The sequence below is a fragment of the Danio rerio genome, chromosome 5 (assembly GCF_049306965.1).
Source record: "Danio rerio strain Tuebingen ecotype United States chromosome 5, GRCz12tu, whole genome shotgun sequence".
Lineage (NCBI taxonomy): Eukaryota > Metazoa > Chordata > Actinopteri > Cypriniformes > Danionidae > Danio > Danio rerio.
Genome location: NC_133180.1, coordinates 21,069,975 through 21,097,631, shown reverse-complemented (window position 1 = coordinate 21,097,631; position 27,657 = coordinate 21,069,975). Strand labels below are relative to the sequence as shown.

Genomic DNA, 27,657 nt, shown 5'->3' with positions numbered 1-27,657 from the left:
CAAGCAAGCCAGTAGCGACAACAGCGAGGAAAAAAAAAAACTTTAACAATTGGCTAAAATGGAGAATTAAAAAACCTAGAGAGAAACCAGGCTCAGTTGTGCACAACCATTTCTCCTATGGCCAAACGTCTTGTGCAGAGCTGCAGTCTAGGCGCCAGAGGTTGGAGATGTCTGCTTAACAAGAGAGATGTCTGCTTGTTTTCCCACCACTGTAATTTTATATTTATTTTGACATTAAGAAGGTAATGTAGATATTAGAATGTAATAGAATGAATTCTATGCTGTAAAGCAGCAGTTCCCAACAGGGGGGTCCCGGCCCACAAGGGGGCCTCAGCAAGCTCTATAGGGGAAACACATTATATTCATTCATTCATTTTCTTGTCGGCTTAGTCCCTGTATTAATCTGGGGTCGCCACAGCGGAATGAACCGCCAACTTATCCAGCACTTTTTTACGCAGCGGATGCCCTTTCAGCCGCAGCCCATCTCTGGGAAACATCCACACATACACTCATACACTATGGACAATTTAGCCTACTCAATTCACCTGTACCGCATGTCTTTGGACTGTGGGGGAAACTGGAGCACCCGGAGGAAACCCACGTGAACGCAGGGAGAACATGCAAACTCCATACCGAAACGCCAACTGAGCCCAGGTTCGAACCAGCGACCTTCTTGCTGTGAGGCGACAGCACTACTACTACGACGCCGACACCTTATATAAAAATAATAATAATAATTTGCAGTGGACAATTAGGAGAACAATCATGTGGCCTTAGTTCATTTTATTCCTGGGCTGACAAAAAAAAAAAAAAAAAAATGGACAAATATGTAATTCATACTCAACAAAAAAAGACAAAGTCTCACTGATTCACCTTCAGCAGCTATTAATGACCCAAGCATACTGGACCCAGTTAAGAAAGCTCCAAACATTATGAGTCACAGGGCTAGCAATACTGGAAACACCAATATAGTTACCTGAACCATACCTTTATTTCATTTTCTCGAAGCAATGACTCCCTGACCCAGCCATAGTGTATTATCTGCACCAAGGTTCTTGCAAACGAATGCATGAGAATGTCAAAATTAATAAGACATTTGCAGACGACTCATCTTCAATACCTCAAGGTGACCTAATACAAATGGCCTACTGAGTTGTGCATAAACATATCTAGATATAGCAACAAACACTTTTTTTGACACCTACTGCAAAGTTATACGAGTGATAATATTATTAAATGTGGAGGGGGGCCTTACAATATTTTCCAGGGGAAAGGGGGTCTTAGGCAAAAAAAGTTGGGAACCAATCCTGTAAAGGTCATGCAAACACTCTACACTCTATAAACTCTACTGACTGGCAGTTTGGTGAGGATGATGCATGTATGATTGGTCTAGAGGAGTTCACTATGTATGAGCGCTTGGATATTTGTGGGTCTGTGGTCCTTTACAGACTCATTGGCATTGTCTCTGGCCTATGATCGTTCCTGCTTGTTTCCAAACTTTTTTTATAACTGTAACAAGAAGTAATTTAATCATATCTTAATGTTAAGACGTCTGGCATCACATTATCAATATGTGGACCTTTTTAAATTCTTGGAAGCAATGGAAATTCAATATGTAATGCAAGAAATACATTAGGATCATCGTTATTGTTTACATCCCTCAAAATGGTCCATAGGTGTAGAGAATAGTGTCAAACAGCCATGTGTATATGGCTTATCCTAACGTAAAATGCGGCTGAAAGTCCTACATGACGGTAATAGTTTGATTATGGCGTTTACATGTCTGTACTTCACTTCAGTAAAGCGCTTAAAATCTGAATACTCCACACGTCTTAATTCGATTTGTGTTTATGACAAATATGACTTTAAACATCTAAAGTGCTATTCCATCGCATGGTTTCGAAGTATGGGTAATGTGTGTGTCTGCAGTTGTAGCCTGTGTTGGACCGGACACGGCAGCCATTGAACTCCGTTGAAGAAAAAAAAAAGCTGTTATGTTACACCCGCCCACCCAACCAATGGAGGCCAGCCTGGGTTGCCAGATGTGTACAAAGCACTTGATCTGTGGTCCAAATCCAATCATGCCTCCAATATTTCAGCCTCTGGACTTTTACCCTCACACTCCATCATGCTAACATCACAACTCACGTGGCAACTTCTCCCTTTGACGAGAATTCTTGTCGCCATTTAATCTCGCGAGTTCTTGTAAAATGAGATCGTCACACCTCTAGTTTAGAGCAATTCAACCTTCTTTTTCCCCTCAAAGTACAAAATAATGTTTAGAATATAGTTCCTTTAAGTAGAAGCAACATCTGAACTTTGAACCACATTAGTTAAATAAAAATAAGATGCTAACAAATTTGTTTTAGATTAACATTGCCACATTTTCCTTTATGAAGTTTGACAACACCAAAAGAATATTGCAATTTACACTAAAACACAATATTTTACACTTTTAAATGCTTTAGATGTAGAAAAAATTCTTAAAGCTACAACAATTTTACAATTGACAAGAATTTTATCTAAATAAAAGTTCAACATCTTCCAAACTTCAGAACAACTGTGTGTACAAAATACCTAGACATGAAAAAAATATGAAAAAAAAGAAAAATAAATCTCTAGTTTTGATAACGTTTCAGTTTTGTCAACATTTTTTTTAACAACAATTATTTCCCAAGTCTTCTTAAAAGAATATAACCCAAAAAGCAACAAAAGCTTTCTGCAACTCTCACCTTGTGTAGAGGCAAAACCATGAACGCTCCGCCTCCGCTGGCTTCCACAATTAAGGCAACAAATTTGGGGTTAACTGCACAGAACGCGCTGTCCCATGTGACCCGGGACACCCTGATGTCATCATAGCACTGGTCATTCTTCACCGCCTGGCCGAACACATGCCGGAACTTACTCTGTCGTACAACCCGTTTGAACATATCTGCAAAGGAAAACAAGACAAGAATGATGAATGAAGCCGTCGTCACATGACACAAACGCTTGAGCGCTTTCACAGAGCAAAGCCTTGTACAGCATGTCTACACACATTCATTATTAGCTTATACTGACAAGCACATCAGCAAAAATCTGATTTGATCATTTGTGCACTTTAATCTGTAATTCAATGGTGTTTTCGACAGTTGTCTCAGTGTAAATAGCAGCTTTAGGGTGCGTGAACTGTGTTTTGACTTACTAGTTTAAATATCATTTTCTGATGCTCCGTTTGTAATTTTATTGGCAGATTTAAATATTGTGGTAAGTGTGACCAGCCGTTATCGTTTTTGCAGATTCTGCTTTTACAGATTTTTTGCGGACAGAACATTATTTCTAAGAACTAATAGTAATAACAACAACAACAAATGTTGTTATTATTATTATTTTTTACCTATTTTTGCCAATTTAAGATTCTTTCTAAGAACTAATAATAGCAATAATAGTAGTAACAACAACAACAACAACAACAACAACAACTAGTATTGTAGGGCTGGGCAATTAATCTAAAAGTGATTGACATTCACAACCTATAATCGATCAAATTTTTCCAGAATGTTTTTTTTTTTAATTATTTACTCCACTGCATGCGTGACATGTGACCCCGCTCTGTTAGGATGAGGCTGGTTTATACTTCTGCGGTCATCTCTGGTCAAGTAGGACGATGGACCCGTTCTTGAACCTTCCTTTGCACTACATTGAAGATGATTGTAAGTTGCGCCAGAGATGCAGAAAAACTTAGTAAATAAAAAAAATAACTGTTCATTAATTGTAGTAAATTTAAAAATGTTCAATTAATCAAGATTTTGATTTGAGGCCAAATCGCCCAGCCCTACAATATTGCTAATATTATTTTAGCAGATTCCAAATTTTTTTCAGATTTGTGCCAATTTAGGATTGTTTCTAAGGGCGCCTTCACACTTTGTTCAATTGCCTGGACCATACCCAAGTTTGATTGTCCCCCCTGCCACCTTTTTGGGTGGTTTGTGTTCACACTGTGTCCTTCTCAACCCCGGTGCGCTTGGTTCATCAAGCTGCTGTTGTGTGTACGGCTGTTGCTAGGTGAAGGCCACAAAAGCAAAGCACCAAAACCTAAAGATGTCCGTACAACGCAGTTGTTCTGCTTTTACTGAATCTTTTGGTTTTGGACATACAAAAAGAGACTCGCGTCTGTTAGCCGCAAAAATATTATTAACATTCATAACATCCCACAATGACTGCAGAAGCTGTTTTTGGAGGAGACCATTAAACATCATCACTTTGTTTGCCCTGGCTCAGTCCTGCTTGTCACAAAGGAACAGTACGTGATCTCACATACTCGCACGCACGCAAGCACGCACACACAAATGAACGTTATAAAAACGATAGTTTGTTGTGAAGTTGGTTGTTCCAGAGTTTGTACCCCAGACCACCTCTTTCAGGCGAACTTTGGTACGGTTTGTGGGTGCGCAACCAAGTTCGTCTCAACAACACTGGTCAGGTCAGTCATGTGAAAAAAATATATATAACTAATAATAAAAATAATAATAAAAATACAAAAATAAATAAATAAAATGTAGATTCCTGACCTGTCAATTGGTGTATCTCTAAATATAATATTAAAAAACACACAGTAGCGTTTGCACCTTAAAGTCAATAATTATCAGAGCACAACAGGCACTTTAAAAAGACAGTGACTGATAAAACTGTTCTACATTTGCATAATTTCAGTGTTACACGTAAAACAATGAAATATAATTTAATTTAAGTGAACCTAAAGCAAGTTTAATGTAGGACAAGCTTGATTATCAAGCACCAGATGGGTTCACTATTGCGAATGTGGGGGGAAAAACTGAATAAATGCCCAATCAGAGCATATTACTCACCCCACTTCACACAGCAAACTCCACATGAGCATCAACACATCACATCAGTTTCTACGCTATCTGTTTCAGCTTGTCTTGCTTTAGTTCTAAAACAAACCTGAATTACGAGAACATTCTGTCTTCATGCCATTTCCTAATGAAAACAACTGAGGCCCAAGTAAAACAGCAGAAACTCAAGGGCTGGATCAAGTCAAACTGTCAATGAAACAGACAAGACTAAATGAAAAATATAACCCTCTTTGCTTGGGGGATCAGCAACAAAATGCTTAAGCAAATTATGTAGTTTCAGATTCAGGTTCAGATCAGCACAGTTCGTCTGTATACTGACACTCTAGTCTGATGGTGAAGTATTTGAAGGTAGTAGTGTCTTATATGGCATTGACTTTATATATCTTTTTTTTATATATAGGCCAAGAGATTCTTTTTCTGGCTGACCAACTGAAATGATTTTTATTTACCCACCGTCAGGTTCAATATCATTTAACAAACATGTCAGTAGACAAAGTGTATGTCCTGAAAATAACTGATTTTTATTTGCTTGCATAAATGCATTTCTTTTATTTCAGCTACATTTATTCACTCTGGGAATCATTTCTAATTTTCGTTTTGTTTATATCAATGCATTAAATGATTTTAAAATTGTTCTAAAAATATAATAAAACAATGTAGACACAAAAAAGTAGCAAATTACAAAAATCACATCAAATAAAAGCTTTAAAAATTAAATAAATAAAATACAAAGTTCCAAACCAATTTAAACAACTTACGAAATTCTACGTTTCAAAAACAATTTCTAAAATAACACTTTTGTAAATGAATACACATAGTATTTTACAAAAATTCATATACAAAAAGGGCACATGATATTAAAACCCAATCTATCTATGCACCTATTCTAGATGTGTGATTTATTTACCAGCCTCAGATTTCATTTATTATTCTTTGTCTTTGTATATAAATGTATATGTCTATACTGGAAGTTGCACCGACTAGTCGACTTTAATGCTCTGCCATGATGCTTTTTGATTGATGTTGACTAGTCGTGCTGAGCAGATCACGTAGTTTGACCTAAACTATATGGCTGAACTATATCGGATTATTTAAATTAACTTTTAAAATGTTATTTTTCTTTCATCAGCGTCAAAGATTCATGTGCACTTTAAATCATCAAACACATGCCAGTTAGGTCACTCCATGCAAATGTAGCGTGTGTAAATATCATTCCCGGTGAAGATGTGCAGTGAGGAGACGTCTGATAACCATGATGAGCCAATAACTGCAAAAAATGCCCAACTCAAGCAGGATTTAGAGCAGCTTTCTAGCGCACACCATCATATCGGTAAAATATGCATCTGAACAAGTCTCTGACAGTGTAATAAGGCTTTACGTTATTGGCTTTGTCTGTTGTGCATAACATTGTTATGAATAACTTCACATTAATCTGTGTGCAAAGACTGTATGCCAGGTAGGGCTGTGCCGATAGACGATGCCATCGTCCATTGCTGATGGCAGACAAACTTCACGATGCTGAGCCGGCATCGCAATCCATCGCCCCACCCCACATTTATATTGATATATAACTTATTATTTGCATGTCATCTTAATAGCAATAACGGTATTTTTATGAGCTGTGTTAAATGTTACATATAGCTGCCGCTTGCACAGCTGACAGCATCGTGAGGATTAAATAAAGGATTATACAGTTCCTCTCGCGCTTAAAATGTGTAGATTCAGTGGCAAACGCTGTTACCTGCAACAGACTTTACAGTGAATGGCTTTAGTTATTTTCATAGCGGACTTGAAGCCACTGAAATTCCACTCTTGGAAAAGTGTAAATGGTGGATTAACATTCAGCACATGATCAGTAATAAGATGTGCCATTATTAGCAAATCTGTAAGTATTATTTTCATTCTGTCATCTTCCGCACTTCACATTTTCACAGTTGTATATCCTGTCATCTGAAGGCAGAAGGCATTGACTGAGTGATTGACAGCTGATATCAACCAATCATTCACGTTCAGTTCTAGAGCAGTGAGCCAATAAGAAGAGCACAATGGCGGGGCAAGCATTGCAGGCTTTTTTACTTCAGCAAGTTCACATAACAACTGTTTTAATCTGTTCCTGAGTGCTGCGTTTGGCGTTTTTAGGTGCAAAGATGCATTCTGCATAAATGTCCACTAAATCTCAGCACGTGGTAAGGATTTTGCAGTGAAAACAATGAAAATGTATGCACTACAGTGAACTTCAACCGAACTCTCATTTCCTCCACCAGCTGTGGGAAAAGCTATTAGAAAGACACCGATCACTGTGCCTATTCATGCCAGAGTCCCACTGAAAAAAGTGATTGACAGGTGGTCATTTGTTTGTAACTTTGTTTATTTATGGTTTGGTTATGAGTAAAGTAAAAACCATGTGGGTCAGGTAGCAAAAACGGTAGGCTACGACAACGATGGCATCGTCCATAAAAAGGTTTCATATTAGACATTGTTCGATGACAAATTCAATTCGCCTTTATTTGTATAGCGCTTTTTCAATGTAGATTGTGTCAAAGCAGCCTCACATAAAAGATCATAGTAAATTGAAACAGTGTAGTTCAGTTTAGCTCAGTTCAGTGTGGCTTATTAATCACTACTGAGAATCCAAACACTGAAGAGCAAATCCATCGATGCGCAGCTCTACAGATCCCGAAACATGCAAGCCAGTGGCGACAGCAGCAAGGAAAAAAACTTCACCAATTGGCTAAAGTGAAGAGAAAAAAAAACGAGAGAAACCACTTCTCCACTGGCCAAACGTCTTGTGCAAAGCCACAGTCAAGGCACCGGAGACAGGAAGCTGGACCTCAGCGAAGACTCAGTCCCTGTATCGTCACAGGAATCAGTCTCATGTTCTCCACTCCGCAAATTGGTCAACATCGCCCAACCCAAATGTCAGGGATGTCAAACTAAATTCCTGGAGCGCCGCAACCATGCACAGTTTAGTTCCAACCCTAATTAAACACACCTGATCAAACTAATTGAGTCATTCAGGCTTGTTTGACACCTACAGGTAAGCGTGTTGGAACTAAATTGTGCGGGGATGCGGCCCACCAGAAATTGAGTTTGACATCCCTGCTGTATGCAATACTTCTGCACTAAAATATCCGTTATTGTTACATTCTCATTAGAACGTGCTACAATCAATGTGTTGACTGCATTTATTAAGCAGTGAAATTAGCCCGGGTGCTAATGTTGGATTGTTAAAAAAAAATAAGTGTTGACAGTGCATTTGTTTTGCACTAAAATCAGTCATTGGTAATGTTGCATTGTTTTTGCAATGTGTTATGAGCTGTCAAACAGCATGTAAATTTTTTTTCTTAAAAAAATCAAATATATATTATATATATATATATATATATATATATATATATATATATATATATATATATATATATATATATATAATTTTTTTTTTTTTAAATCGCAAATTGTAACGTTGCAAAACATTTGCATCTTGTGTTTCATTGATGTCACCATCGACTAGTCAATGTCAACTTGACTTTGATAACATAAAAGCCGACTTCCAAAAATCTAAAGTCGTTCAACCCCAAATGTATACATAAATATTAGAAAATAGTTCTTAAAAATGTGTAGTAATCAAATTAAATCTAAATGAGAATGAGAGAGAGAGAGAGAGAGAGAGAGAGAGAGAGAGAGAGAGAGATTCCCTCTCTTCTTATTTTGCTCGAATAACATTGAATGACAACAGTTTTCTATGGTAAGACCTCAATCGCAATGAGGAGAACTGAATTTGTGAGATAGAAAGCATTTCTGAATAGGCAACACACTGAAACTTACAGCAGATGAGCTACAGCAGCAGAAAAACACACAAAAAAAGAAAAGCCACTCCTGTCCGATAAGAACAGCTTTTTGTTTTCTCTGGGAATCGAACCCATGCTCTTCTGTTTGTAATGATAGATGTATTATAGTTCAATAGTGAAGCATGCAGGACGGGTCTCCTGAGGCCGTTGGAGCAGCAGGGGGAATGAGGTCAGAAAATCTGTGGGTGGGTGTGTCAGTTTGACAAAGACAGAAATGTGCACTTTGACTCCTGATAATACGACGTAAAAAGATAACAGGTTTTACACCAATCACATGCTACAAATTCTGTCAACAATTCACCTCACACACAGGATCTTTACAGACATATTAACTCCCATACAGCATTACTAATATACATGTACACATTCTTATCCCTTCATTTGACAGTTCACTGTTAAACTGACATCAATCTGCTGTGCTGCATGCTGAACATGTAATAGAATACGTTTTACATTCTAGATTCTAATCCAACTACTTTTGTCCTTTTGAAAAAGAATGGCAGCTTCTGTTAATGCATTTGTTTTCATTTATTCACCATTTGTAAACTGATGTTCCTGATTAATTTTAGAAATACATTTGTTTAAAATTTATACACACTGAATTTCAATTTAAGAATGGATTGTTTCAACCGATTTAAAATAATAATAATAATAATAAATGAAAAACTGAAGTTTTATTTTATGTAGTAAAACTTTTAAAAACTGAAATCAACATCTACATTTAAAACGGAGGCTTTTTTCCCACAGATAAGCTTTTTACATGTATAAAATTTCAGCATGACATGTAAAAACATTTTTTAAATAGTTTAAGATATTTTAAATGCTTATTTCTAACTTAAGGCATTTTTTAGACTAGGACAGTGCAAAATGAGACAGGAAATGATAAGTAGCAGAGCGCTGGGATCAGGAAATGACAAGCTCGAACTCGAGTGACCCATATATCAGCTGCCATTCTTGAAATACCAGAACATGTCTTTTAAATAAAAATAATGTACATCCAGTCAGTTGTTTTCATGGAATAAAGCGTGGCAGGTTTATCAGCAGTTGTAAAGGACTTTATTCTGCAAGGAAAAACTGGCTGGATGTACATTATTCAGTTTATTACAGCTCCTTGGCACAGAAGTAAAAGATTGCTCGAATAAGCTGTAAAATACTGTTAACTCTTTAAAACAACAACAACAACAACAAATGGCTGGATCGAGCCTACACTAACCTAGTATTATTATAATAGAAAACATGGACCCCCCCCAAAAATGTCAGGAACAAAGAACTGACAGATAATTGTAGTTTTTTTTCTTCCTACTAAAGGTCAAAATTATTTGTAGTCCAAGAGGGAAGTCCTTGCTATTAGTCTAATTGAGTCTTATAAAGAAATAACACCTTGGAATGGAGAGCCACTGAATAAACTCTCTATGGTGCATGAAGCTACATTAAACATATTTAAAGTAGGGATGTCCCGATCAGGTTTTTTTATTTTTGCCCTCGAGCTAGTCATTTGATTTCGAGGATCTTCCGATACCAAAACACCCGATACTTCCATAATTCATAAAAAAAAAAACAAATAAAAAAAAAACAATAAAGAAGATCGAAGAAACAGATGCAGGATTTCTCTTATTTTTTTTTATTTAATTCACCTTTTTAACATTTAACAACTCTGTTAACAAACAGCACTTATGTGAGGTAGCTTGAACAATCAAGTAATAAATAACATAAACTTTTCACTTTTGGACTTACGTGCAAGAATAAATATAAAACTAATTTTATATAAAAACAAACAGCACCTCAACTTAAAATACCCAACAGGCAATCCCAAGTTTGCATATCTCAGTTTGCTATGGCAACGTTGTCATCAACTATATAATACGGACAGCAGACATACTCGAGATTTCTGATTCAAGCTGCTTCCGTGTTCTGCTTTGCCGGCATTTAACTAATAGTGTCTCTACTACAAAGTGATGTCATGCTGCATGTGTTGCTGTTTCTGTGTGAAGACAAGAAAGAGATCTAAGGGTGCTTTCACACCTGTGAATCGATTCAGTCCCTATTTTAAAGGCATCCCTATTTTAAAGGCAGATTTGAAATCAATTACATACATTGACTGCGTTTGTTATATGACAACATAAACACAAAACATCAATGTAAAAAATGTAATCAGTAATGATGCTCCAGCTGCATATACAAAAGCGCACGGACTTCGATTTTCTAAAAGACTTCCATCACAGTGGACATCAAACATATTTGGCAAGAATAATATTTGGCTTTATTTTGTTAACTTAGGTTCAAGTTGTAATTGTTTAATTGTTAAAAACTGACTAAAATTATGAAATGGTCCACTGTACAATCGAGAGGCATCATCTTTAGAGGTTTTCAGGTCACAGTTTAGGCATGGGCTGGTTTAAGATTCTGACGGTATGATAACCTTTTATAAAAATATCACGGTTTAAAAGTTTGACAGGATTGTGATTATTGCTCTTAAATATATTATTTTTAATTGTTTGTGTAAAAATAAGAATTCTGTATGTTTCATCACATCAAACTTAATCAAAAATTGTATTGATAGTCTTAAAAGTCTTATCACAGGGCAAAACTCTAATAATTTTCTGTAATAATCAGTGGAATTGTTTTTACTTGCCCAACAACCAAATTCTAGTTATATACATATATATTTTCTAAGCACAACCTTTCTTTAAAAAAAAAAAAAAAAAAGTTATAAAAGCTATATTAAACAAAATGTATGCACAAAATAAATTACATTTTTTTAAATGTAATTTTGTTTCCTAATGTTCAATAATATATTTTCTGAATTCTGCGGTCTAAATGAAGGTTAATATTTATTTTGAGGGTAACTACACCTTTAACTTCTAGATTATTTTAAAATGCAATATATTTAAAAAAAAAAAAAAAACAGTACTTTTTTTGGTGTCATTTATTTAACCTACCCTCACAATGCGATACTAATCTAAAAGTCTTCTGAAAAACCAAAACAGAATATTTTTCACAAATGCAATGTAGCATAAACAATATTTAATTTCAGACAATCAGAATGTCTCATTAAAAGCTATAATAAACTACATTTATGCACAACAAATTAATGCCTAAAAACATGAACATATAGAAAACCTGCAAACAAATGTTAATGTAAGGATGTAAGGAAGACAATCAAACCATATTGCTAAATAGAAAATAAATGTTAATTTTGTTCAACGTTTTTTTTTTTGTTTTTTTTGATGGATTTGTTGGTTGTACTGATTGGCTATAGCTTTACATGGACAATTAGTGAAAATTATGACCCGTTTAAAAGTATTTAAGACCCACAACAGCAAATTTCAGTGATTAAAATAAATAAATAAATTTAAGACATTTTAAAGACCCCTTAGACACCCTGAAAAACTAAAACTTGTTTGCCCTTTGAACACAATGCATTTTATTTTGAGAAACATTAAAATATTTTGGAGCAGTAAACATGTCAGGCTGCTCTCATCATTAGTTTTAAAAAAAAACACAGATTTCTTTACAATTGAAAATGGCATCTTTGTATATTTTTTTCTGCTGGCGATACAGTTTTCCTAAAAAGCTGAAAAAAGTAAAAAAATCTTACACATACCTTAGGAACGGTAAAGCCGAAAATGTTGACGGTTTTAAAACCTTGACTTTTCCAAACCGGTAAACCACGGTATACCTTGAAAACGGTTATTGTCACATACCTAGTCACATCATTATTCAACATACTCTAAGAAATGTTTGTTGTAGAATATTTTTCATTTAATGACTGTACTTATCCATGTCATTTGAATATCATTGATACTTGAAGCACTTTGGGCAATTCAACTTACAGTTAAATGTGCTACAAAGAAGTTGAAATGTTTAAAAAGGGCAAATTTAACATATACACTATATACATTCAGTACAACATTTAACAGGCAGTTTAGACTACCAATTCGTAACTGCACCTGTACAGGCAAAACAATACATTAAGTAAAAAAAGGTTGTTTCGGTGAATCTAAAAAAAAAGTCCACAGTTCAACTTTTAAACAATAAAAGATACCCTGAGGGCTGCAGGTACCTTCTTGTGGTCGAATCTGGCGTCACAGTTCCTCCATGAGCACAGAGAACTTCTACTTCACAGAGATCTACTGTCAGTGGCTCCTTCAGCCAGAGGACTCGAAATACCACACACACCACACCAACTCCACTGCTGCTGTTTCCTCATTCTCAGCGCTCGTTTCTCATTAGCTGCCAAGATCAAGCGCCTGAAGGTAACGTGCGTTCAGAGTAAACCGTAATATCCACACCAATAGGACAAGACAACTAAAGGAACTAAAGAGATTTGTTTGAGCAGCAGAGATGACTCTTCATAACATACTCCCTAAAAATCAGCTTTGGGTTTATCAAGTAGTGGTTTGTGCAAATAAGGATGTACTGGAATATTCGCACAGAAGTCATTGTTGTACTATTTATCTTCTCAGTTACCGCTTTAATTAAAGCAGCTAATGAAATGAGTCAACAGGGAAGATAAGAACCAGCTTTATCTTGCAAGTAGAATGGGCTTGAATGGCAGTTTATGCTAATCGAATAGCTTACTAACTGAAAGCTGAATTTTATTATTTGTAGCTAAGGATATCATTTTCTGTGTATGAATAGTTGATTTAATTATTTGTATTTATTTGTGAATATAATATATTGAATGTTACGATTCAGATAAGGTTAAAAAAAGGTCATTTAATTAAAAAAATTAATAAAATGTCAGAAAAAAAATCCCTTTATTCATTCAGCACTAAAGATTAAAAATAATTTTTAAAAAAACAAGTGATAAAATGCTTAAAAAGAGCAACAACGTTTAAAAGAACAAGAAAAGTTCAAAGGTGAAAAAAAGGCTAAAAAATATGGACCAACCCAAAGGCCGGGGTAAAAAAAAAAAGAAAAGAAAAACAGTGAAATTAACGTTGTGTTTCATCATTTTATCTTGTTTTATTCAAAATAAATTATTTAAGCTGAAAATAAAACAAACGTGGAACAATTAAAAATAAATACAAGTGTAAAATATATATGCAATCAGCTATTATCGATGCATTGACGATGCTTTCCATACACAAATTTGTGTTTTACTTCACAGCACCACAGTTCTTGTATTAAAAAATCATAATTTATAAATCTATCTATATATTTTTTGCAATACACAAGCAATTTGACGTACATGCACAGAGCAACATGAACATTTAAAGTAAATAAACAAACGTAAATATTATCCCGATTGATTTGAGCATTGTCGCGAGTTGTTAAACAGCTATTATTGGCCACACGCTCAACAGATAGGGCTGTGATTGGCTTGAACGCTTTGGCGCTGTTCAACGATAAGTTGGCGATCATAGCTGATCCATAATAGATGAGGGGGAGAAAACTCGCTTTGCAGACATGCTCGTATCTGGATCCACAACCATCGCTGTAACAGCCGAGAGAAGAGGAAATGTTACCTCACGCCAGCTGGTCCAAGGTCCACAGTGAGAGAGAGAGCAAGAGAAAGAGAAGCAGAAATGGAAATTACATCTTTCGTTTTCTGCATGAAATAAAAGCTTCTGCTGTACCTTCAGTGTTACTGAAAGACAGTGTGCAGTTTCTGCGTTTTTAAGTAGTTGGAGCGTTTTAATTACTCACGGTCACTTCCCTTGCCAGAGTAAGCTACCGTGATATAGTGCATAGGAGATTAATGCCGTCACTAAGTAAAAGAACAGTTAGGACTTATTACTGAACCGATACCGAATTGTCCGCATCTGCATTATAGTGCACCAAAGAAAAAATTCATTTTGACAGAAACTCTGTAACTAGTTGTTATCTTTACAAAAATTCAAAAAGAACTAATTTCAAGCCAATTGACAGAAAAAAAAATCTGGATATTGCACCTTTTTAACAGTTCTAGTGTAATAAATAGGTTTATGTTTTTAAACACTGCCATAACTCTTTTGAACTGTGTTATATGCACTTTTATTTTATACTTTATTTCTTATTAACCAAAGTTTCAGTTAAAGAATGATGTGCAAAACCTTGTGCAATACACAGTCACTTAAAACTAGGGATGTTCCGATACCATTTTCCCTTCCAGATACAAATTCACTCTGCTACACATTAGTTTGCACTGGCTGCCAGTTGCTGCTCGCATCAAATTCAAAGCTCTGATGTTTGCTTAAAAAGCGACTTCTGGCTGTGCCCCTTCTTATCTGCTCTCACTTCTGCAGATCTATGTGCCCTCCAGATACTTGCGTTCAGTGAATGAACGTCACCTCATGGTTCCATTCCAAAGAGGGAAGAAATCATTTTCCAGAACTCTCGCTTTCAATCTGCCCAGTTGGTGGAATAAACTCCCTAACTGCATCAGAACGGCAGTCACTCGCTGTCTTCAAGAAACGACTAAAAACTCAACTATTTAGTCCCCACTTTCCTTCCTAATGTGCAATTCCCTCTTTGACTCCACCGCTAACTGTATTGAAAAAAAAAAATAAATAAATTAATTAAAAATTACTAATGGTTTTGCGTCTTACACTTTACATACCTGAAACTTGCCTACAGCACTTATTCTTTGTTGCTCTTATAGTTGTGTAAATTGCTTCCTTGTCTTCATTTGTAAATCGCTTTGGATAAAAGCGTCTGCTAAATGAGTAAATGTAAATTCCAATACCAGAGCTCAGGGTCTCGGCCGAAACAGAGTTCTGAACTGATATCGAAGTGTGTGTATCTGTAAAAACAGTAGTGTATACTTCTACTAGCCCTGTATAAATTGACATAATTTATAGTGAGTTTCAGACTTAACCATTAATATTGACATGTTTATTATCAGACATTGAACAGTAATATTGTTTAATGTACTTTACTGAAACAAGTTCAGCCACAAATCAAAAACTGTAAACTGAAAGTACAAAGAAAACTATTGTTAAAAATTCATATGAATAAAATAGAAAAATGGGCGTCAAGGTGGCGTAGTGAGCAGCACGATCGCCTCACAGCAAGGTCACTGGTTCAAGCCTTGGGTGGGTCAGCTGGCATTTCTGTGTGGAGTTTGCATGTTCTCCCCGTGTTCGAGTGGGTTTCCCCCACATGCGGTATAAGTGAATTGGATAAATTGGCTAAATTGTCCGTAGTGAATGAGTGTGTATGGATGTTTCCCAGTGATGGGTTGCAGCTGGAAGGGCATTTGCTGCGTAAAACATATACTGGATAAGTTGGTGGTTATTCCGCTGTGGCGACCCCTGATTAATAAAGAGACTAATCCAAAAAGAAAATGGATTAATAAATAAATATAAAAAATAACCTCTTTGAAACCTAATATTCAGCAACATTTTTTTTTTATAAAATACTGCATTATCCTTTTCTTCATCACTACTCTAACCAGTGATTGTTGTGGCAATAATGCACAAGTTCCTATGTTTGCATTCAGAGCAGCAAAAAAAAGTAGACATTAGTCTCCTTTAAAAAGATGGTATCAGATGAGTTTATGGTTTCAAATACTCTCTGCAAGTATTTCCGATACTAGTATAAGTATCGGTACAACTCTACTTAAAATGCATGTAAAATGCAGTATCACCTTGTGGTGGTAATCCGAGACACTGCTCGCTGCAGAGCCAATTGGGCTCCAATAAAGAGGAGCTCAAACTCCTCCTCCTATAAGCTGTTTTAATGCGTACACCCACCCCACCCCACCCCTAACCCCAACCCTCAGTGACATCACTTGTAGAAGAGGTCCAAGGAAGGAGGAGCTGAAGCTCATCTCTGCCCAAGTGGCTCTGCTGTGAGCACCACTTGGGTAATTCTGTGACTAACCCAAATTACAATATCAACTTTTTTGACAACTTCTGATAATCAGACTCCAGAGCATTTTCAGATAAAACCTAGGACTAGTTCGCAAAACCATATGTTTTAAAAAAAAGCCCCTTGTAGGGCTTGAGTAAAAGATACAAGTCACTTGAGAATGTGGCAAGCAGTTTAGTTATGAGCAATTACATTTTGGGCCACTGTAGAATCATCCAGATGGGGTGGGTACTACCATTTGGCAAAGTTTCAAGTCTCTACGAAGGATAGGAAGTGACGAGAAAAAAAAGAAAAAAAAAAATCACATGCATACCTCACCTGTCTCAGTACGCTTTTCTTTTTCAAGCCTCTGCAAAGATTCTGTCAAACATTCCCCCTGGCCTGTAGCAACATTACACTCGCATGAGCTTTCAGACACTCTGCCTGCATTCTCTTGTCTGTTTTAATCACTACATCATTTCTGTGATATCAAACAAACTAAACAAATTCCAAAGAGAAAGGTCTAACTCAGAGCATGTGTAAAGCAATACCTCATCACTGTGACATTGATCATTCACCACACCTTAAAATCAAGATAAAAATCAAAGCCAACACAATAGTGAATGGCAGCTTCATGCTCCCTCTACACCAGAAGCAAGTACCCTAATCTTCAAAACTGCTATTGTAGACACAAGTAGAGATGGATGTGTAATAGATTCATAATAATGCTACATAAAGTGATGATCAGAATATATTACTGTGCCAAAAGCACAACCTCTCATAAACAGCTCTGGAAGACATCTAGAATGGTGTTCTTGATAAAAAAAATGCAATAAAGACTGGAGTGAACCCCAAGTAACCCTTTGTAAAAGGAATTTGAGTTCAAATGATGGCTGTAGGCTACATACAGTGACCCAAAGAAATCCTGATCAACCCTGCTAACTGTTAATTAGACCAGATCCTCAAATTCTATCAGAACACTGAGGTGTTAAATCATTAAATCTAATCTAACTGCAGAGCCTGGCTTAATGGCGTATTGAGCAGATTTATTGTGTAATGTACTAGTCATGCAATCAAACGGTATGTAATATCAGGGCAGCAGCAGCACAGGTGAGTCCAGAAAAAAAATGCTGTTGAAACAAGAGGAATAATAACTGACAACTAGACAATATATATAAATTATTTAAATTCAATTCTAAAAAGTATCATTGAAATGCTACTAATGATTCCAGGTATAGGAATACTATACAGTAGCATGACAAATAAATATATATTTATTATTTTGGCCATAGGTATTTTTAACAGTGTTGTTAATTATTAGTGTTTTAACACTGGAACTACCAGAATTCTTTAACTAATACAATTACCATAAGCGCACATTAGGGCTGTGCAATTAATTGACTATTAAAACCTATATTTAAACCTGCTTTTATTGTAATCAAAATAAAAAAAATAAGCTTTTCTGAAGAAAAAAATATATTATAGGAAATACTGTGAAAAATTCCTTGCTGTTAAAACCATTTGGGAAATGTTTACAAAAAACATCCACAGGAAGGCTAATAATTTTGACTTCAACTGTAATCGTTTTGTAAAGTCGTGATTACAATTTTGACCAAAATAATCATGATTATGCCCTAGCAGACATTGAACATTCTCATAGAATACGCCATTTTGTCACGTCATATTTACATTCAAATGTTCTATTAAGAAAATATTACACATAAGTGTCATCATATTTAAGTAATCACTCTAAAAATATAATCTTTTTGGTAATACACTATAAATGTATAGTTAGGCAACTAACATTAGACCACTAATCTCGTTTATTTACTTTTACCATCAGGGGAGAAGGCTTTTTTTGCAGCACTGAATATGCTGTTCTGAAAGACATACCTGAAGAAAGGTTATGGTTTTGTAAACAGAAAGTTCTGTTTACATTTGCGTGAAGTTGCTAGGCATCAGAGTCAAGCATATTGGGGAAACACAACAGAAACTTAAAATGCATGTGGTGATTTTGACCACTACACTTGATAAAAAATGCCAATAAAATAGTTTTTTTTTAGGGAAAAACTTCATCCTTTTTTACAAATTTAAGTGGACTGAACATAAAAAATTAAGTTAACTTAATTTATTAAAATTAAGTTAAGGAATTGTGTAGAAACTAAAATTTTTTTACAGTGATGTTAGAAGAATGTTAGAAGGAAACATACACATTTAGTAACAGTGAGGGAATTATAACTGTGGAGTAATGTTGTAAATAACGTTCAATTTTGTGCACAAATAGCTTCACTTGAGTGAATAATCAGAAGATTGCTTATTTAGGTTTGCCTGTAATAGTTCTGCTGAAGAAAAAGATAATTAATAAATAATAAATAAAATATATTCAGTGCTCAGCATAAGTACACCCCATTTTGAAAATTTATATTTTGATCCATTTCTCAGTAAATATACACTGTAAAACCCAATAGTCAACTTTATCAAATGAAATGAGTGGAGTTTACTCAATATTTACTGAAAGTTAATTCTACTCATTTGAAGAGTTTTGAACTCAGTGTTGAAGGTAAGGAATTAATTAAATCCCCTTATTACTTCAGCTTAAATTAAGTTCACAGTACTCATACAGATTTGTTGCTATCTGTTTCTTTAAATGGTTTGAATTACCTTAAAAATTGAAGTATTTTGGTGCATTTAAACAAAACAGATTCATTAAACAGATATATTTATTTAAATAATATTTTAGTCACCGAGCATATATAGAAATTGAAAGATAATACAATTAAATTCAAGCAAAATATTGCACTTTTTTTGCTTCTCTTGATATTTCCTTTTTTTTTATTTGTATTTTTCTAAAACATAAATTTGGGTGTATTCGTTTTTGGACCGTTATCGTAAGTTAATTTGTTAGACAAGCTTCAGATAAGCCTTCAGTACTGACTTATTATATTAGTGCATATACATAAAATATTGTACAGCTTCCTAATAGATTAATTTAAAAGACAGATTTGTGAGGGATGTACTTGTATATGCTGAGCACTGTATATTAAATGTTTGTCCGTCTTCCACTTTGCCAGTGAAGATACATTTGATTTCATAAATGGATAAAGCCGCACTTGATTTGACTTGAAACCTGTTGACCTTGTCCTCAAATTGCTGACCAATATTCCCGCTGATGTTAAGTCTTTTCGCCACACTGGCAAAATGGAATGTCACAAAACAGCTCTTTCGCAAACCAAAACAGAGATACTCGACTCAACATTTGCCTCTGCTAAGTGAAAGCTTGACATTCCAGTCACAAACGTATAGAGCGCCTGGCAAACATGTTGGGCACAGGTGAAAAAGAGAAAAGATAGCGAGAGGGAGGGAGAAAGAGGTGTGGTTTCTTGCAAGATTTGAATCAGCAGGTTTACGTAGTCATGTGGAGTTGGCTGTTTGAAGGCAGACTTTTGCTGTAGTCAAAGTAGAGCAAAGGACTCATTGCCAAGTAACACATGGTGAAATCCAGCCTGTATTTACCAACACTCATGCATCGCCTAGCAACACCGGCAAAATACCACAGTAGGAAAGAATGGGGGAAAAAAAGGTAGAACCAAGAAGAGAAGTAAATTTGGCCTTTTATGTACAAAACGTACACGGCTGACGCTGAGACTCTCAAAGCAGTGCTCTCTGATGTGTTACTGGATCACGTTCAAATTATTCTCAGCCTAAAAAGGTTGTGATGCAAGGTCTATTTTAGCAGACAGGCCTATCACAATCACTCCAGCCCATATAACAAGCCAAACCATCATTTCTGAGGTTTGCCTTCTTCTGTTGAACATAAAAGACTGTATTAAAGATGCTTTAATGCAACTTCAATAGTCTTTTATGTAGGGATGCACCGAAATGAAATTCTTGGCCGAAGCCGAATAATAATGAAATTCTTGGCCGAAGGCCGAATACCGAATGCGGTGTTTTGCATTTTTTTCCATTTAGTTTGCCAATTTTTTCACCATTACAATAATTAAATAGTAAAAATTAGCTTTTTACTATTTTGTGTTGCTTTTCAGAGAAATAAATCAAATAACAAAAATACAATTTCAAAAATATTTATTTAACACTGAACATTTTTTAACATTCCAGCAGATAATATACAAACAAAGCACAATATAACTTAAAATAAATAAATTAGTAAAATAAAAAAATATTTTTATTTGGCCATCTTTGAAGCCCCCCCTTCTTGAATAGCCTATGTTAGGCCTATAACTGACTGCTGAAAGAATGCAACTGTATGTCTACAACAACAAATGTGCACTGAATAGTGCAAAAAATGTGGATGACAACAAATGAATAACTGTCCTAGACATAAGCCTACTTCTTCAGGAAAAGTGGCAGGTTCTTCTTTATAAAAAGTAGCTTCTCTGCTGTCTCGCATGAAAGTCGGTTCCTCTTCTCATCGATGACATGAGATGCAGCACTAAACAGTCGCGGCTCATCTGTAGTACGAGCCCGTTTACTCTCTGCGCTGTTTTCATCTCCTGCGCTGTGCATCACCTGACCGTCCATCTCCAATACCTAGCGGCTTTCCCAAGTCCAACTCGGCCTGGATCATTTCTCGTGTGCGCAGCTTTTTCCCCATATCCAAGTAATGATATTTTATATGGCGAAAAAAGTAAAGGTGTTCTGAGTCCGCCTGACTAAATAGTGCGCTGACAGCTTCTAAGAGCGCACTTTTAGCTGTTTTCACTCCGTGGTCTGTTTCAGCCTCTTTGTTTAAAAGACGCTTTAGTGCTGCAAGTAAATGTATGACGTCTGCCACAGATGAGCTTATCTCTCTTGTTATCTGCTCAAAGGGGGTGAGAAGAGAGAGAACGTTCCTCTGGAAAATTCAGCAGAACAGTGTCTGCAAACGGCCGTTTTTGCCTCTTTCTCTTACACTTTAAAGCGCTTCCACACTGCTGACATGTTTGCTGCATAAAGCGCGCGCCTCTCACTCTACGCGGGTTACTTTTTGATCGCGGCATTAAAAACGTCATTGTTCGGCAAAATTTATTCGGCCTTTTTACTTATTCGGCCGAACACCGAAAGGGCTTTTTTGACTATTTTGGGCCGAATAATTTCGGTTGCCGAATATTCGGTGCATCCCTACTTTTATGTTCTATAGAAGACAGTTAGACATACAGGTTTTAAATAACATGATATAAAGTTTCCCAAACTCATTTTGAGAGGAGCACGTGATATGATTGACTGCAGCTGGCCACTCATCTACACTCATTAGCTAGCTAATTGGATCGATCCAAACTCACTATAAATAACCTAGCTAAGATCTACTCCCTTATCTTCGTTTTCCGAAGAAACCCCCCATCCACCCCTTCTCCTCCTTTCCTCTTTTGCCGAGGGGAGCTCTCGAGAACACCTGACCTCGTACTCCCCTCACATGCTTTATGGACCTGGCGGGAGCCCTGGGCTCAACTATCTCCGAGCTCAGGGTTCTCTCCCGGGACAGCATGCTAAACCTGCTAACTTGCTAACAAGTTGTCAAACAGTATCTAAGTGTGAACTCTTGAAATTTAAATATCACGTTGTTCCAATATAAGCCTGTTTGTCTAATTTTCTTTTTTTTTTCTTCTTCTTCTTCTTTCAAATATACAAGAAGTAAATGTCATCAAAAGCCGTGCGCATTAATGAACTGTGCAGTGATTTGTTTGCACCCTATACTAACACCGAGGAGAAGACACTGTTGAATGAAGTCTTTAGATTTGTTTTAGGTATTCTCACATCTTGAAAATGGTCTGTTTTGAGGATTTTATTCATATTTTTCTTTGAATGATTTTGTAACCTTATTGTTTATGGAGGAAGAGGAAGCTCCATGATTTCATCTTATTTTGTATTCCAAGGGGTTTTGAACTACATGAGGGCAATTAATTTATAACAAAATTATATTTTTCGGGTGAAGTTTTTTGATTGACTCATTGACAGGTTTTTACTGCTTATTCACATGAGTAACAATTACACAGTGTGAACTATCAAAGACATGATCTGAGAGATTGTTGCTTACACCAGTCAGATTTTGTCATGGTAAATATCTGTCAGCGATTCAAAATCATGCCGTGTGAAACATGTTCTGATTAAAAATATCATCGGTAATCATCTACAGCCAATGAGAGAGCAGCATCCACTAGTGTGGGTATCTGCAGGCCAGCGGGACATTAGGGGAAAAGTAAAAGGGCTTTTTTCAGCCTATTTGGACGCAATAAATGAAGAAAATACTAGTAGAAATTTGGCAGAAGCACAGTGTCTGTTTGACATGTCATCTGAGCAACACCACAACCGGATCAAGAAAGAAGAATTTTAAAGACTAATTGTTTATTCCCTTCAAAACCCAGATGAGTGAAATAAGAACTTTCTCTACCCCACTAAAGGCTTCTTTCTCATTATGTAGTTAATAACTAAAGATATAATATGTGACCTTGTGTTGTTTCCATGTCACTTCTCGTGTGTGTTAGGTTGTGAGACATAGTTGTTGGCAATTCTTCCTATTGTAAAGTCATCCAGTGTGAACCCCGTCACTGATCCAACTTGACGAGTAAACCCAGCAGCAACTCAAGTTCTAAATCTCTGTGGACACAAAGCCTTTTTTTTTTAAATACCGTACACGTAACCTTAAAATGCGCTCGAATGCAGTTTTTGCTTCAAGAAGCTCAGACCATCTTGAGATGAGATATTGAGGTTTTTCTTATGCCAAGTTCAGACTGCAAGATTTTAAAAACACTGTATGACTATCTGGACTAGCATTTCGTTGCTGCTGTGTTTACACTGCAAGATGGATCGGCGTCTACCCTTCATCAGTTTCACACTGCAGGACTTTACAATAGGAAGAATTGCAGACAACTTTGTCTCAGTCTGCATGCTACGTCTCACAACCAAACAAAAGCCAAGACAAGGGGGCTCCGGACAAATTTCCACAAGTTTTTTCTCCATTTCTTGGGTCCAAATAGACTTAAAAGAAGCACTTTTAACCAGGCATGGGACGATAACCGTTTTCAAGGTATACCGCTGTTTGGAAAAGTCAAGGTTTTATATTAAAAAAAATATATAAAAAAATAAAAATAAAAATCACAAACATTTTCTGTTATACCTTCCCTAAGGTATGTGTACAATTTTTTTGTAGTTTTTTTGTTTTTGTTTTTTAGGACAACAGTATGTCTAGCAGAAAAGATATCCAAAGATGCCACTTTAAATTGTTAAGAAATCTGTGTTTTTTTTTTTAACTAATGAAGACAGCAGAAGTCAATAATTTATTTTTAATATTTAGACTGACAGGTTTAATGCTCCCAAATATTTTAAATGTTTCACAAAATAAAGTATATTGTGTTCAAAGAGGGAAAAAAAGCTTGTTTTTTACCCAGACATTTAAAAAGAATATATGTTAGAGAAGTAATTGTCTGCAACTCATCTGAGATTTATTCAGAATGCGTCTTTGATAGTTCACACTGTGTGATTGTCATTGACATGATCGAGCACCCATTTGCCTGTGATTGAGCATTTGTCTGTGATTTCTCAAAACCTGTCGGTGAGTCAAATTCGAGGCTAAAATGATGCAGTTTGAACTCAGCATAACACGTGTGCAAAACCGAAGATGGCCAACAATACAGCTGCTGTGGTTCAACCAAGTAAAATAAAAAAACTTGTGGTCTGCAATTCCAATATAGAGGTAAAAAAAAGGGGGGAAACACATGAAAAATTAAACAACCAACTTGCACATTTTTGAATCACAATGTTGTTGTTTTTTGTTTACATTCAGCTTACTTTATATTATTTATCAGGGAATACCAAAGCAGACTGAACCGCCAACTACTCGGGCATATGTTTTACCCAGTGGATGGCCTTCCATCCACAACCCAGTACTGGAAAACGCCCATACACTCTCACATTCACACACACTCATACACTACGACCAATTTGTGGTTTACTCTACTCACCTATAGAGCATAGTCTTTGGACTGTGGGGGAAACTGGAGCACCCAGAGAAAACCCATGTGAACACATGAAGAACATGCAAACTCCAAATAGAAATGCCAACAGGCCCAGCTGGGACTCTAACCAGTGACCTTGCTGTGCTAACCACTGAGCCAAGAGCTAGCGTTTTGTTTACATTTTAGGACAATAAAAACTAAAAAAAAATAGTTTTTATTGACCAGCATCAGAACAAAAAATGTGCAGTGCATCAGATTATAGTTGTCATTATGTATACAATAACCCTAAATCTCCTAGATAAGATAGTTTTCACAAAGTAAATGCTAACAATCACTTAAGTCATTGACAATGACACAGCCCACATTCTTGCTAGCATAAAACATGACATGCTGTATCACACTAGCACACAATAGTCGTCTTGACACTTCAATGAGTCATAAAAGTCTGTCCAGATCATCCAACAGCCATTAAGACTGTTACATAATGCCATAAAACATCCATTTTTACAAATAGAGCCGCCTGTATAATTTTACCACATAATCACCAGCTGAAAGGCTCGACATTGTTGTCAGTGCATGTGTTGAAGAATCTTATTCAGCAAGACATTGACTGGAATGAAAATGTCCTCTAAAAAAAGGCAACAATGGGAGTCTCTGAGCAGCGGAAAATGGGAAAGTATAATTGTGCCGATTCATTGCCAAGCAACACAATATCAATTCACAGCAAGATGATAGAGTAGCATTGAATAGAGTCACAAAAAATCATGCGTGAGAAATGTTCCACAGCACAAAGAGAGGGATAAAAGAATTAGTAGAGAATCAGATCCATGATTATCTGACCTTTAGTCCACCGAACATGGATTTGTTGGAAAAACAAATAGCAAATCATGCATCAAGCATAGAGGCTTATAAACGTTTCTAGCCATTAGGGTTGCATAATCTGGCCAAAAAGTATTGCGATGTTATCACATAATACAATTTAAAAGCATAATGACGCTTTTTTAATATGAACAAAAAAGCATTTTTAAAGAAATTAAATTCACGCTGCTTGATAATATGGATAAAAGCCCTGACAGAAAACAGGTCAAACACAGTTCAAGTTCAGAAAAGTGATAACAGTCACTTAACCACCCAAATGAGTGCCATTTAATTGAATTAGATTCAAGCTCAAAAATGAGCACATGCTAAAATTCTTCAGCTTTGCCCTCACATTAAACCATGAATTTGCTAAGAGCTGGCACTGATGATGTCCATGAAAACACATTTACACAATAGAGCACAAATCCAACAAACAAGCCAAGATGCAGCTGTGATGCCTTTGAACAACACCAGAAAGTCAATGTTTACCTCAGTCTGTGCTTTTGTCAGCAAAAAAAGAAGAGCAGACGTTTACGAAAGGAGTTACAGAACATTTCCACCAAACACTGTCCTGTTAAAACATTCAACAAATCAGACAACAGCCAGAAAATACTGAGAGAATAGCCATTCTTAAATGTTTACAAAAGCCAATAAAGTCAATTTATTAAAAACTGGTATGAGACGATATGAAAATGCCAGTCAATACCATTAACCGATAAGATAATTCTTTATACCTGAAAGCTGATGATCGATATTAGGGATGCAATCAATATAGATTGATTATAGTCTGAGGGATAATCACGGTTTTACAGTTCTCACGATTGTTATGCACTAATTCATTTCAAAACACTACTAGTTTAGAAAAATCACAGGAGAACTCCTTATAATTTAAATATTTATTAATTGCTGCTCACTAACTAAATAATACAGCACAAAACTCCATTAAAAACAATCAATAGCGCATTTTTCTTTGAACTTAAAAATAAGTGAAATTTTTGTTTTGCCATTTAAACAAAAGCAATAATTTTTCCCACTCGCTTTCTGAGTCTTGTCTACCAAGTTCTTTCTTACACCCCTTTGATTGGTCACACACTCAACAGAAAGAGTGACACTGATAAACTGCAGCGGCAATCTTAACCATGATAGACATGGAGGTGAAAACTCTGCAGACACGCGCTCGTGTCTGTATCCAGAAGTATCGCTGTAACAGCCAAGAAGAGAGGAAAAGTCACGCCAGCAGGACAAATAGGCACAGTGAGAGAGAGGGTGCTTTCACACCTGTGAATCGATTTAGTTGTTCCGAAACAGAGATTACAATTGTTACATTGTTGCTCTTTGGTCTTAGAGCGGTTCGCTTTCACACTGCAAAGTTTCTAATCGGACCAAAAGAGCTAAAACAAGTCACGTGCGAGTAAACTCTCCTTACATTGGTCAGAGTGTCAGGGTTTATTTTGCAGCATCCCGCTCAGCTGTCAGGAGAGGTGGTGGTTTGGTGGTGATTGACAGGGTGCGCGCGCGTGACGTGTCTGAGGAGAGACACGGTGGGGAGGGGTGGGAGGGGTGAGAAGGGTGCGCGACGATGCCTATTTGAGGACTGGGAGAGAGACGCGAGATTACCGGGAGATCATCACTCATTTGCGGGCATCCGGAGACTCGCGAAACTTCCCGCCCTACTTATAATTCTCTCTTCATATAGCCGTAAGCCTATTACATATCCATAAAACACTGTGATATAACCGCGCTCGGATCGTTTGCTTTCTCACTGCAATTGAACCGCTCCAGGGTTCGTTTCAATCGAGCCGAGACCACCTAATTCAAGCGATCTCGGAGCGATTACTTTGGCGCGGAACAGAGCGTGATTGCCCTGTTCACATATGCCAATCGAACCGCGCTAACTGGGCAAACGAGATACGTTCCGAAACAAAAGTGTAGGTGTGAAAACACCCAGAGAGAAATGGAGCTTGCTTCATTCTTTCAATCGCAGTGATACAGGGGCTTCTGCTGTAAGTGTCAGATAAAGACTGCTCAGCAAACACACACACACTTAAATTGTGCACAGTTTATGCGTTTTTAAGTAGTTGGAGCGTTGTAAATACTCGCGCTCGCCTCCCCTGCCATAGTAAGCAACGGCAACATAGCGCAAATGAGATAAATGGCGTGACTACATAACTGATTATGATTATAACTGAACCGATACCTAATTGTCCGCGTCTGCATCGCGGAGCACCAAAGAAACAATTTTGACACCCCTAGTATATTCCATGGAAATCATGAAGCTGATCGTTTCAGTTCTTGTCAGGTGACTCTGTGAGCTCGCACCAACTAGGTGCGCTAACTTTCAACTAGGGGCACCCGGAAAAGCTGCGCGCC

General features: G+C 36.5%; 1 protein-coding gene across 1 annotated transcript in view; it reads right to left on the bottom strand.

The window, feature by feature from the left end:
- coro1ca (coronin, actin binding protein, 1Ca) overlaps window positions 1-27,657 on the bottom strand; it is a 97,307-nt gene that overhangs the window by 47,443 nt on the left and 22,207 nt on the right. Inside the window, 1 exon segment of the mRNA NM_201295.1 lies at window positions 2,733-2,932. Coding sequence (NP_958452.1) covers window positions 2,733-2,930 — 198 coding nt within the window. The 5' untranslated portion in view covers window positions 2,931-2,932.